This window comes from Aythya marila, assembly GCF_965140915.1.
Source record: "Aythya marila genome assembly, chromosome: 1".
Taxonomy (NCBI): Eukaryota; Metazoa; Chordata; class Aves; order Anseriformes; family Anatidae; genus Aythya; species Aythya marila.
Window position 1 is genome coordinate 170,939,661 of NC_139042.1, and position 12,739 is coordinate 170,952,399.

The 12,739-nt window shown below is 46.6% G+C and overlaps 1 protein-coding gene across 4 annotated transcripts in view; it reads right to left on the minus strand.

The window, feature by feature from the left end:
• The window catches only part of HMGA2 (high mobility group AT-hook 2), a 114,475-nt gene that overhangs the window by 21,698 nt on the left and 80,038 nt on the right, over positions 1 to 12,739 (minus strand). For 3 of the 4 annotated variants that reach the window (XM_082751687.1, XM_082751688.1, XM_082751689.1), the window contains exon 4: positions 1,679 to 1,711. In XM_082751687.1, the coding sequence (XP_082607813.1) occupies positions 1,679 to 1,711 (33 nt within the window). Of the gene's footprint in view, positions 1 to 1,471; positions 1,538 to 1,678; positions 1,712 to 12,739 lie in introns of those variants that run through there. The other variant, XR_014316752.1, reaches the window with a different exon arrangement.

Consider the following 12,739-nt stretch of genomic DNA (forward strand, 5'->3'; position numbering starts at 1 on the left):
AACTCCTACATCATTAAATCTGTCCTTACTTTGTTCTGCTACCAAGCGATGAGTCCCAGGTCCCCGCTCCATCCTCTGACACCCCACCTCAGCCTTGGTCCCAGGCATTTCTTCGTCTCCCATGCCAGAGCTTGCACTCGATTAGCATTCAAACTAAACACTCAGGACTAAGTGCCTGTGGAAATGGAGGTGCAAGCAACACTATGGGCAGCACAGTTTCTGCCTGGCTAGAGGCAGGGCTACAAGCTCCAGACCCCTTTATCCTGCCGACCCCCATGGGCATGAGCTCCCTGCCACCCACCGGGGGTACCAGCAGTGCAAACAGCCCCCATCTTCACCTCCTGGGCTTGGCCTCCTTGGCACAGCATGATTTGAGCCCCCCAGGTGCCATGGAGGAGACGGCTGGCTTTGTGCCCACCGACAGATTTACTACCAGGCTGCGGGAGGAACAGCATGATTGCGGCCCTAGCAGTTGAAGGATGTAAGTGAGACCAGGGAGAGGAAATATCTTTTATTAGACCAACTCGGCGTGTTTTGAATTGTGTGTTGCAGTCAGAAGGTAAGTCCTCGGGGACGGTTGCTGCATTTCTTCCATAAGCTGGCCCAATAAAAGACATTACCTCTCCTTGCAAAATTTACCTTACTTCAAGATACTACCACATTCATCCTGAATGTTATCTCTGCCATTAGGAGGCATTAATATCATAGCCAGCCCCACTCATTCACCACTCCTGTGAGTGTATTGATTCCTTTTGCAGAAACCTGATTCCTCTGCATACTTTTGAGTGTTGCATCATCTCACCCCTTCAACTCACAGCTAGGATGTTTTCTGTTTCTTATGTAACAGCTCTTAATTCAGATTACGGGAGACATTACAATAGTGTACACTGTACAATACTGTATTAAAACCGTACGGTAGAAAAACAGAGGCATTATTCCCTTCTGAAAGCGGACCTCTCTCCAGAAAAGCAATGAACCTTTTCTGCAGACCTGCTCCCATACCCACATACTCTTCTCTGCTGCAGCATACATAACAAAGTGGCAGAGTTGGAATGTTTTTTGTTTGTTTCTTTGTTTGTTTTGACATGAGTGGGCTGGGGAAACAAAATGGAAGAGAAGACCATAAACGCAGTGTTTGGTTTCATTACACCTTAGCTTGCACTTTGTCCAAGGTGTTAAAGAAGAAAAGAAGAAAAACGCCATCCAACAAAAGATCCTCAAATGTGTTAGTATTTAAGATGGTTTAATTATCAAGTTCAGCCTATTTTTTTCTGTGGATTTAGAGACTCGTCTATACCAGTGGGGAGAAGGGTTTTACACCTGTGTCCCCCCTTCCTGCAAGCAGCCCAGGCTCATGGTTGCCCAGGGTGCCCAGCTCAAGCTGGACTGGCACCAGACATTTGTGTGGCTGTGTTGTCTTCACCAGGTGGAGGTTGCATAAATGACATTTCTGAGGACATTTCTGAGCAAGCACCTTCCACTTCAAGCAGTTCCACTGCTGCCTCCTCTCCTTCCTGAGGGCCACCACGTGAATTGTCTGGGTGGTTGTGCCAAATAAGCCAGCAGCTATCCTCCATTTCATATTATTGATGCATTTCCCCTCACTCTTTACCGGTTTAAATACTGAAGACGTATTCAATTTAAGATAGAGTAAGGAATTTAAAGCATTTTTTCTTACCTGAGCAGGCTTCTTTTGAACCACTTGTTGAGGCTGAAAAACGAAACAAAAGCTTGGTGAGAAGCAAAATTTACTGAGGTCACTTAGCAGTCATTTCACAGGTGCTGGGAAAAATAGTTTCAGCATAAGAAATAAAAACACAGGCAAAACCCACAATCAGAAATGGAGTGATGAATGTACCCTGGTCTCGCACTTAGCCTCTCCTTCATGTTATCTATGACCTTACTCTGAAGTAGTTCCTACTGCTGTGGAACCAGAAGAATATGCTGAATTTGTGTAATTAAAACCAAAGTGATACCTAACGCAGCATGTTACATCTTCCAGCTCTTCCATGGTACTGCTGGATTTACTTGGCTGCATTACATACCAGACTGCGAATGTCCTAGTTTTGAAACTAGAGTTTGTTATCTCCATGGATGCTGATTACTCTTTTCCCCCACTCTTTTGGCCACGAGCTGTAGGGAAGCCCTCTCTGCTGGCCACGAGGCTCGGGCAGAGAGGTGAGGAACGTGTTCCTGAGCCAGGGCTTCCCACCCAACCACAGCCATCCCTGCTGAAGCCATCAGGCTGGGGTGGGCAGCACCTCTGGTCCCTGGGTGCTCTGGTTTGGAAGCTGTAGCTGAATGAAAGCACTGGATGTGATTTTGGGGATGCCCATCACCAGGCTGCTTGGGTGCGTGGCTAAGGAGAGATGGGGCTGTGTCTACCTGCTTGCCCATAGCCTTGTGGCACAGCCACAGGGACCTCAGCAGCAACCTTTTTCTGGCTGCCCCTACCCAGGAGCAGGAAATATGGTCCTCAGGAGAGTCAGGAAACCCACTGAGGTGCCGGGGCCCTGCATCCAAGCCCCGGGGAGGAGGATCAGTTAAGGAACTAACGCCTGCACGCTTAAAATACACCACGGTTGCTCTGCTGATGTGACCCCTGTGGGTGCTAGGAGCAGCACGAACAATAAGACCACAGATAAAGGATGAAATCCCGACACCATGAGCACAAAAGGGCTTTTCTTACTCCAGTGGGGAAAAGCTGCCTGCCTTCCCCCTCTCTGCCCCCCAGGATTTTCTGTTTTCAAAGTACATGAATCGCACCCAATGATTTTCTTCCTGCCCTTCCTTCCTGCCTGTTCCTAATCCCAGCCGTGATTTTAGTGCCTCACTTGGGCAGAAGCCAACATGCCGTCCCTCTGGATAGCCAAAACCCTAATTTTCATGACAGTATAGTAGGAAATAACTGGAATATTTCTGAATAAACAGTTTAGTGTAACTGGCCTTTCAGAGCAATATTTCAGTGGGAAGGATCAATGAAAATGTAAATTAAATGTAACTGATTCAATTCAGACTGCCCACCACAAGCATCCCATTTTAACAAGAGATGCTTTGTTTATTTTCAGTCATTTTTTCTAATTCAGCGGAATCCTATTGCTGTTTTATTTTTTGTATCTCTGCCTCAGGCTCCAAGTTCTGCTCTCGAATAAATATGAGAGGGAAAAAAAAGCGATGACTGGGTCCGTCTTTAAACTTCAGGGTGGATCCTTTTCTTTTCCATTAAACTCCCTCGCAATGGAGAAGCGATTACCCAAGCACACATTTTATTGATGCCTTCTCCAGGTGGACTGCAAGCCCTGAACTGATTACGGGACATTTGCTGCCCTTGGACAAAGGAATTATTTGTTTCATAGGAATCCCTCGTAATTACAGAGTTCATTGAGCTCCTCGGTAATCTGAAGTGCTTTTCCACTTTATTTTCTTTTTCTTGCCTGCTGATTACACCTGTGCACGTGTTTACTCCCAAGCCACATGAAATCTGTAGACATTCTTAGCGGCTGACTGTTTTCTCCTGTTCAGAAATCCCCATATATTTTTGGCTGTGTGCTCTGCATTCATGTGACTCTCACACACTGTAGCTCAATGAAATCTTCTGAAAGGGCTGCCAACTCACCAAATTTTCCATGAATTAGGTCCTGACACTTCAATGAGAGGAAAGACAATGTCTGAAACAAGGCCAGCCCTGGCTTTCTGCCTAGTATGTGTCAAAGTAATTCTACCAGCTGCCCTTCTACACAGCACTTCATACTTTTCAGACCACCAGAAAGCCCCTTGAATACTTTCAGTGATAGCTGGGGCTCGGGCTGCCAGTGTGTTTTCCCAGCCTCTGGCACCCAGTGGCTCCAGACTGGACCTAGAAAGTTTTTGTGTGTGTTTGTTTTGTTTTGTTTTTATTTTTATGAATGGCTTTCGCAGGGGACTCTGACTCGAGCACAATACTATACAGCCATTCATAAAAAGCAGAGGGAAAATATTGTACTTTGCCCAGTTGGAAACTGCCTGTGATACTGACCAAAGCTCGCAGGAATCTCAGTCATTCGAGATCTTTGCTATCTCAGTGCTTCATGTCAAGAGCTCCCTGGCAGCGTCTGCTTGCTGCCAGCGAGGTTTCCAGCAGGGAACAGCGCATGTTGTGCTTTCTCCCTTAGATGGAAGAAGCGGAGCTACGCGGGATGAAAAGCAGGGCTCAGCCCCTTGGCCGGCGCTAGCGGCACGCAGCACCGACACACTGGGAGCCGTGCCCACGCCTGCCAAGCTCAGGGCTGCGGCGTGTGCGGGCTGAAGCACGGCAAGCACGGCGAGGGCTGGCACCCAGGGGCACCACTGGTCCTGCTGGTGATGCAACCAGACAAACACTCCCTGGGTAAAACCAGCAAGGTCCTATCCTGCCAGGATCCCTGCGTCTGCTCACTCAACAACCACGGCACTTGGGGCAGCCCAAAGCAGGAGAACTGAGGCGGACAGGAATAATGAAAAGTCTCCTAAGCACCCCCTTGATTTCTATAACCGTTGTGGAAGCAACGTCTTTGGGAACTGCTTGACACACTGTGGATACAAATGCGTCTACTCACTGAGTCTTGTGTTCACAAAGAGAGTTAAGAGATCTTTTCAGAGACACCTCTGATCTGAAAGGCTCTTGCAAATGCATGTTTGACTAGTTGGGAAGAAAGGGAATCCGTCTTGGTTACAGAAAAGATTGGAACCACAAAAAAAGACAAGGACAAGAGACTTTAAAGAGATGCCTCGGAGCAAAATGAAGTTGTACAAGAGACATGAGAGCTCTGAACTATTATATATCCCTCCAGGAGACTGTAGAGTAAGATGGCAGCCCTCCTGCTCTGCCAGAGGCTAGCTTGCTTACCTAAGTGATCGCACATAAGGGGAGCTGTGTGAAACACACAACTTTCACATTTTACTTTTATCCCAAGTTGGAAAACCAACTATTTTACACTGGAACTGTATCAGCTGAAATTCTGGGTACCTGAAATCAAACTTTACTGGTTTATGTCAAATACAAGCGCAGGACAGTCTCAAGCAGCTTTCTTAAATCTGTTTTGAGGCAGAAAGACCAGGTGACAGTGTTGGAAAAATCCTGTGACCACGTCATTTAAAAGCCTACCGTCCGAGAACAAATCCAAAATACAGCAGAATGCATGTTTAAACTACTATGTCTACACTAGCTAAGACAAAATACTGTAATTTAAAACTTTGTGATAAGATCTCTAACTTTGAAGAGAAAAAAATTAACCACGTAGAGAGCAATGTACACAAACCTTTTGGTGGTTTTATCTTTGGCTGTAAGGTTTGGAAGTTCAAAGCCCAACTGTTTATCTTCTACAGCACACATCTTTCACTGCTCCTCTGCCACCTCACCCCTCTATTTATTTTCAAATTCTGTCACTTTACCCTTTGTCAATATCCTAGATGTGTCCTTGCAGACAAAACCTTGTTCAGGCACTCCTTGTCTCTGCCAAAACCTGTATCATCAGATAACTTTTCTCTCTGTTGGTAAATACAGACACCGGTCAAACAATTTCTCTGCTTCCTACACGAGAACAAAAGAGCCGCCTCATGTGACGAGTCCATATTCATCTTGTACCAGCAGCCAGAAGTTGTATCAAATTCAATTTGTCACACCTCCCCTTCTCTAAAGTGCTTCTTCTTACCCTTTGACTTTTCGTAGCCCTATAAAAATAAGGATGGCTATGGGTAAGTCTATGTCAACCAGGACGAACGACGCTGGAACACATTTTTAATGATCGGAGATAAAAGCACTGGCCTGCATGCAAATCATTCACCTACTGCTGTGCCTGAAGCTCCAAGGGCACGCCGCACAGTCACGGTGCTCCTAGGTTTTGTGTCTGCGTCTTCCTCTTTAAATGGGGTATTATGAAGATGTTTGACTGATGCTTCTTGGCAACAGTGACTCTCTATTTTATTCCCACAGCTTGACACAGACAAGACATTCGCATGGAGGTAGCTCTGCTGGTGAGGCTAAATGACCGTGATGGAAACTAATACCCAGTTAGGATGACATTTATAGTGCTGACAGCTCAGTGTTGCGCAGAGATCATTAAAATAATTTCATAGGTCACCCAAACACTTGTAGTTCTAAATTAAAAGATGAGTAAAACCATATTTAGACTTTTTGTCTACATATCCTAGAAAAATCAGGAAGTTCATATTATACCAGTTGAAACCAATATAATCCAAAATAAATCATGTTTTCCAAGCAGTTCCATATGACAGCATAATAACTACTGTTCTGCCCTACAGCTTTAATTGGTTCGAGTCCAGCCTTTCCCTCACTCCTCGAGCACGCAGTGCTCCAACGCTGGGACTGGAGGCCCACAGAGGCTGTGAGAGCCTCCTCTCCTCTCAACAAAAGCAATTTCCAGCTTCACGGCCACCAGCAGGACTCCACCACAGGCTGTGTGGGGCAGTGAGCCTGCCATTCACTGCTCCTATCCAGGTATGCTCACGGCTTGCTTTGGAAATGATCTTCCCTTAGAGGGGGCAGGAGAAAAGCTTTTCACAGCATCAATAGCGAGGGGAGGTTCCCTCTCCGCCCAAGCAGGAGCTGCTCGTGTTTTGGAGGGGCAGGTTGTGAATTCTCCTGCCCACATTGCATGTTTGCAGTCAACTGGCAACCAGGGCGTCTGTGTATGCACACTGCTGTGGGTCATTAGGATGTAACAGCAAAACCATCTGGCCCTAAGAGTTCAAAGGAGATTTCACAGTCCTCTGTGCAGTCTCATAAATGAAGCTAATAGTAATCCGTGGAGAATTTTGGCAAAATCTGTGGAACTTTTATTCTTTATTTTCTATCCTACTTGGCACTGCTCTGAGTTTTTAATACCAAATACAAAGTCAGGTCATTCAAAAAATATTTATTAGCATATTAAACTGACCTCCCCTGACTGCTGCTGGAAAACCCTGCAACATCTCAGGAGGTGCACCAATAACTTTAGCTGATGACAAAGTAAATAGCACTTCTACTCCACTTGTGGAGGGGAGCAGAAAGCATCACAGTTTTCCAAGTACACAAAGTGACATTTAATAGCTATTTGACTGGCACTGAAATCTTATATTTTACCTGGCAAATTCAAAACACATTGCTTCAAATTACTCTTTTGGTAGCCTGAAAATTCAGGCACTGGCATCTATATCCAGTCAGGTACGTATATATATGCAATGGAAGTCAACCAACTGATGCCAGCGGGGTTAGGATTTCATATGTTTTATATACAGAAAGCTACCTTCACTACTGCAAGTTTAAGGTTGCTACTTTTGCAATGGTTTTATGTTCTGGGAGTATAAAAACTGTGGAAAAAAAATGTATTAAAAATCAAATTCTCCTTTCTTCTACACTAGTACAATCCACTATTTTTCAGTTGCTTTGACCCAGCCTTCCTCAGTGGCAGGCTTCCCACCACAACTAGAGATCTTGGAAATACAAATGTAATGGTTAGAACAGGGAGAGGAAAAGCGTCATTTTTCTTCATCTGATAGCTGAACAGCTTAGTTCAAGCACAATACCTCGTTGAGTTTATCAAGGATATAAGCAAAATTCAAAGTACAGTAGTTGTTAGTTCATTGCTCTTGATTATATTAATTTTTATAATATTTCAGTTGATATTGGGTATATTTCCGTAAAATACTTAGGGTAGTGCAGCTTATGAAATGGGAGGAGGGGGAATGGTTTTAAACTAAAACAAGGAGATTCAGGTTAGATGTCAGGAGGAAATTCTTCACTCAGAGGGTGGTGAGGCCCTGGCACAGGCTGCCCAGAGCAGCTGTGGGTGCCCCATCCCTGGAGGTGCTCAAGGCCAGGCTGGATGGGGCTTTGGGCAACCTGGGCTGGTGGGACCTGTCCCTGGCATGGTAGGGGGTTGGAGCTGGGTGGGCTTTAAGGTCCCTTCCAACCCAAACCATTCTGTGATTCTCTGGTTCTATGAATGGACCTTGTAGCCGTGGTTAAATGCTATATGCAAAATTTCCATCGCTGTACCTAGCTGAAATCTATACATTTGCTGTAGTCCCACATTTCAGCTGCAGGAGGATCTGTTGCTGCTGACTGCTCTTCAGAGACACCTCTGCTCTGTTGGGCTCCCCTGTTACTTCGTTACCACCCGTCATGTATTTGATAAGCTTTCTTGATGCATTTTATACAGGCTTTGTTCAGCACCCTGTGCATTTTTCTGCTAAAATATTGAGAAGCACTTTCTGCCTGTCAGAGTAATTCTAGTACACAATTTAGCACTGATGTTTTCTTGATAAGCACCTAAAGAACTTGAGCTGACTCCTGTTAAATGAATGTCATATATACCTGCCTGTTTATAACCCCCTGCACAGACAGGCTATTGAGAAAGTCAAAGGGGAGGGTCATTATTTATAGTTATAGTGTAAGAAAAAAAGAATACATTTTAGCAGACAGAAATAAATGATAAGTTATTTGCAAAGAAACCTAGCTCTCATGATCCAGGGGTATAAACTGGTCAGGAACTACTTAGCTTTATACCTTGCAGACCTCTCCACACAAGTAACTATTGTGCAACTGTTTATCTCCAGACTATCTTGTCTGTTTTGATACAGCAACCCCTGTGTCCACCATGAATCTCTCCTGATCCATATGGAAATAATTTTTGACCACTTCTAAACAGGCGAGATTTGAATTGATGACCTGGAGGTGAAAAAGCGCCATATCACATTACCATCCGGTTCCAACTTCTGTTAGAGTGTCTTCCCTCTCTTCTTGCTCTGGCAGCTCCCACCATACAGACCAAAAAAACAGGGTCCTGCTTCAGAGACCATTCCTGGTGGTAGCACCAACAGTGGCTGCCTGGAGCCCATCAGGGCTGCAGGACTGGCCTCTGTGGCCTCATCTCTGGACCTGACTGCCAGCAGCTCCTGAATCTCCCTGAACTTTGCTCTGGTCTCCAGTGAAGTAACACAATAGGGCGGTAAAGTCCCAAACCAGACCTGCAAAATCGGCTACTGTTTGGAAAGTAAACACTGAACTTCAGTGTTTTAGCTGAAAATAAAACTATTGCCAGGTAACATTTATCTTTCTGAGCTTTCTCATTCTCCTCCTCATTTTGAGGTCACAGAGACCTTAACTCATTTGGTAACAGTGTTCTTGCGTCACACAGAAACTGGAAAGCATGCACAGCCTGTTTTGCACAATACCGGCTTAGATACGAATAATCAAATTCATTTCCAGGTCTATGACAGCCACTGCAAACGAATGGCCTCAGTCTAGAGCTAGGGACAGAAAAAGACCTTAAGTGGCAGTGACGGAAAGCAAGGAGCAAACTCTGCTCCGCTGGGTAGCCCAGGGATTGCAGCAGTGTCCTGGCAGGGAGAGGTGACAGTTCTGCCCCACTGCCCATGTCTCACCACAGTGCTGCCCTGGCCACATTGCAGCCCGAAGCTGCACTTCACAAGAGTCCCTGAAAAACGTACTGTTTCTGTGCATTTTGCAGTGATGTGTGACCCAGGGGGATGCGACACCTCCGGGCGGTGCTAAGGCTGCCTGGGGTGGACACCCAGCAGTTACACCGGGCAAGCACTCCCTGCACTTTCTTAGATGCACAGAGCCAGGTTGTGAGCGCACCAAGCACCAAAGCCCTTAGGCTCACAGGGAATTGAGTGTTTGATTCTACTCATCTTCTGCTGATGAGTGCTTTTCTTCATCTTTTCTTGCAAAGCAAAACCCCTTTTGGATCTGGGAAGCTCCTCCTTGTGTTCTCCTGAAGGACTACCCTCACACCGTTGGGTGCCCAAGCACTTGGATGTTGTGTGAGCCTGTCCCAGTGGGCCCTGCCTAGAAAATCTGTGGGCTTCACCCACAATGGAAAACAATCCAGCCCAGGTGCAGCCTGGTGTGCATCCTTACGACCTCTCCTCCTCCCAGACGGAGCCATCTCTTCTACACTGCCTGGAGGAAGAAGCCCCAGAGCCTGTGCTATTTCCTGAACCTCTGCACTGGCAGAGGACAAGACAGTGCCGGAGGGCAGGCTCCCAGCTGCCAGTACAGACAGTGCTTGAGGCTGTGCCCAGGCGCTGTTCAGACACATGTCCAGACCCTGTCAGGAAGGAGGAATCTGTCCCCTCATCAGCTCAAACTGAGGTAAGGACACAAGGAACCCAGGCAGCCTCTTTTGCATATCCATTTCTGACCCTTTAGAAATGGGAAGTATCTTGTATAGAGCATATGTGGTCATCCCCAGGCCTGGCCCTGAAGCCCTGCAGGAACTTCCCCATCCCATCCAGCTCATTCCCTCTGTGACCTCCCATTGCCCCGTGATGGCTGGGCAGGGGTTTCCTCCCAAGAAGAGGCACACGGCGTGAGGAAGGCGGTTCGACTGTGCCTCGCTGATTTTCTGCAGCTGAGGATCTGGCCTGAGGCACTTCTCTTGAACTTCTTTGTCTGAGCACATCCATTGGTAGCCACATGGTTGGCTGGGGATGTTTTTGTACGTCTGGGATACACAGATGTCTGATAGCTGTCTGTCTATCGAAGAGATTTGATAATTATTACTGCCTCCAGGAAACTGATGCTGCTAAGAGTGTCTGTCAGAGAGTCCAAACAGCCTGCTGACATCCTGGCACAGTTTCATAAAGAAGTCAGTGTCCAAAACAGAAATACATTTTCTATGTACTTGAAATATACCAGGGGCTTGGTGGCGAGTTGTTGTAATTAATCCACTTCCTGGCCTGATATATTTTGGGATCATTCTGGTGCGTGGTATGTTAAATACTGAACTCAGTTCATACTGTTGGTTTTGAATGGAACTTACATTCATTATGTCCAAATGAGTGATTTGTAGGCACTCCTTGCAAAGCAGAAAAAAGCTTTGGATTGCATTTCTGGTGTGCTTTTACCGTTCACTCAGTAATTTCATCATACACGTCACTGTGAAATCTGCGGGACACAGTAACACATTTTAAAGGTGACAGCAAAACTATTTTCTCTTATTCAGCTAGAAGTCATTTGCTAAAAGACTGCAAAGACAAAGTCTACAATATCGTACCATCAGCCTCTTGACGGCAGCAGAAATATGAATAATGTCTGTGTGCACACTGCTCCTGGTCTGAAAGAGAGAGAAAGAAGGGAGAGGGAGGGAGAAAAAGATGCTGCTGTTGATATTCCTCATGTCATTTTGGAGTTGTGCTATTTACGTCCTGGACAGATTGAATTTAGCCCAGCCTAGTAGAGAAGAATTTTAACCCTAATTTTTAAAGGACAATTACCTGACTGTCTAGCTACAGTTATTTAATAGCCTTTTGGAAGCTACAACTGACCTGAAGATCCTACTTGCTGCTCGGATCTAACAGACATGAACATCAAAGGTATGTGAGTTAGGTATGCATGCAAATCCCCTGCAGCTTTTTTTATCATGGTGCTGCAACCCAATACCCCAGCGGGAATGCAGTGCCTACAGCACCCCGACACAGCCCCGCTCCCTGCCACAGCTCGCAGGGGTCGCCTCGCTCACAGAGCACTGTACGCACCAGGAAAGCAGTCTGGCTTTAGATGGTACAGTTCTTAGGGACGTTTTTCCAAACGCAGTTGATTTCTGATAATCAGGCTGCTGTATACTTGCTCTCAATCCCTGAGATTTTCCCTCAAACTTTCCCTACTTTGCTGTTGCTGTTGTTTCTTTCTAGGTGACAAAACAAGCTGATTTTTTGCGTTGCAGAAAAACAGAGTAAAATCCTGTCCTTGGCTAAAACACATCCTTAGTTGCAGAGTCTACCCAAAGAGTTAAATGCTTCCATCTCCCAGCTAGTCACATTTTATTTCGATTGGACCCAATGTGATTTGGGAGGTGCCAGACAGGCACAAGTTGGTAGCATCTGTGGTTAGGTGGTCCTGGCAGCAGAGGTGAAATCAGCTTGCTGGGTGAAGGAGAAGGATAGCTGGCCTCCAGACGCTGCTGTGGTTGGCACAGAAAGACGTATGTCTTCTGGGGATTAGGCTGTACAATGGGTAGCCAGTTTGCTCAATTTGCAGCTGGACGTAATCCGCCTCCACGAGCTCAGGTATTGTACGAGCACGGGAGTGCTTAATGGCAGCTGCAAGACCACTTTAGCGTTGGCAGCAGTGTGCCAAGGACACCCTGATACTCCAGGTATTAACAGGTAGGGAAGATACAGATGGTGGGGAGCAAGGTCCTTCTACTGGTGGCGAGCAGGCTGCTCCCAGGCACCTCAGTGTCCCCGTGTCCCCTGCCAGCAGCTTCCCAGCCCAGTCTCCAGCAAGGCTTTATCTTGAGAATGGAGCTGGGGAGCACAGGGTGCACCCTGAGGTGAGCTCTGCAGGCAGCCCCACGGACACTAGAGGTAGCTGTGAGCCCAGTGCTCACGCTGGCAAACCCCATGGCCAGCAAGGAGGCCACCAGTGAAGGAGGGAGGGCCAGCATTTGAGGGAGACGTGAGGAAACCAGAGTACAGCTCGGGACAGTGTGTGTACACCTAGCAGCTTCTGGAAGTCTTTGGCTGGTAGGAAACGGTGCTGGAATTTTGTGTTTGGGTCGTGTGGTGGGAAAGATCCCAAGGGATGGATGGAGAAATGAAAAGTGGCCAAGAGAGATGGTAGGAAGGAGGGGGCCAAATGCACCACACTCTCCCCGCTTGCACACAGATGGGAATGAGGTCTCTGCGCTGCTCAGGAAGTGCAAGAAACTGAGAGGAAACATAGAAATACCTTATTCGTATTTCTTTTTGTCCA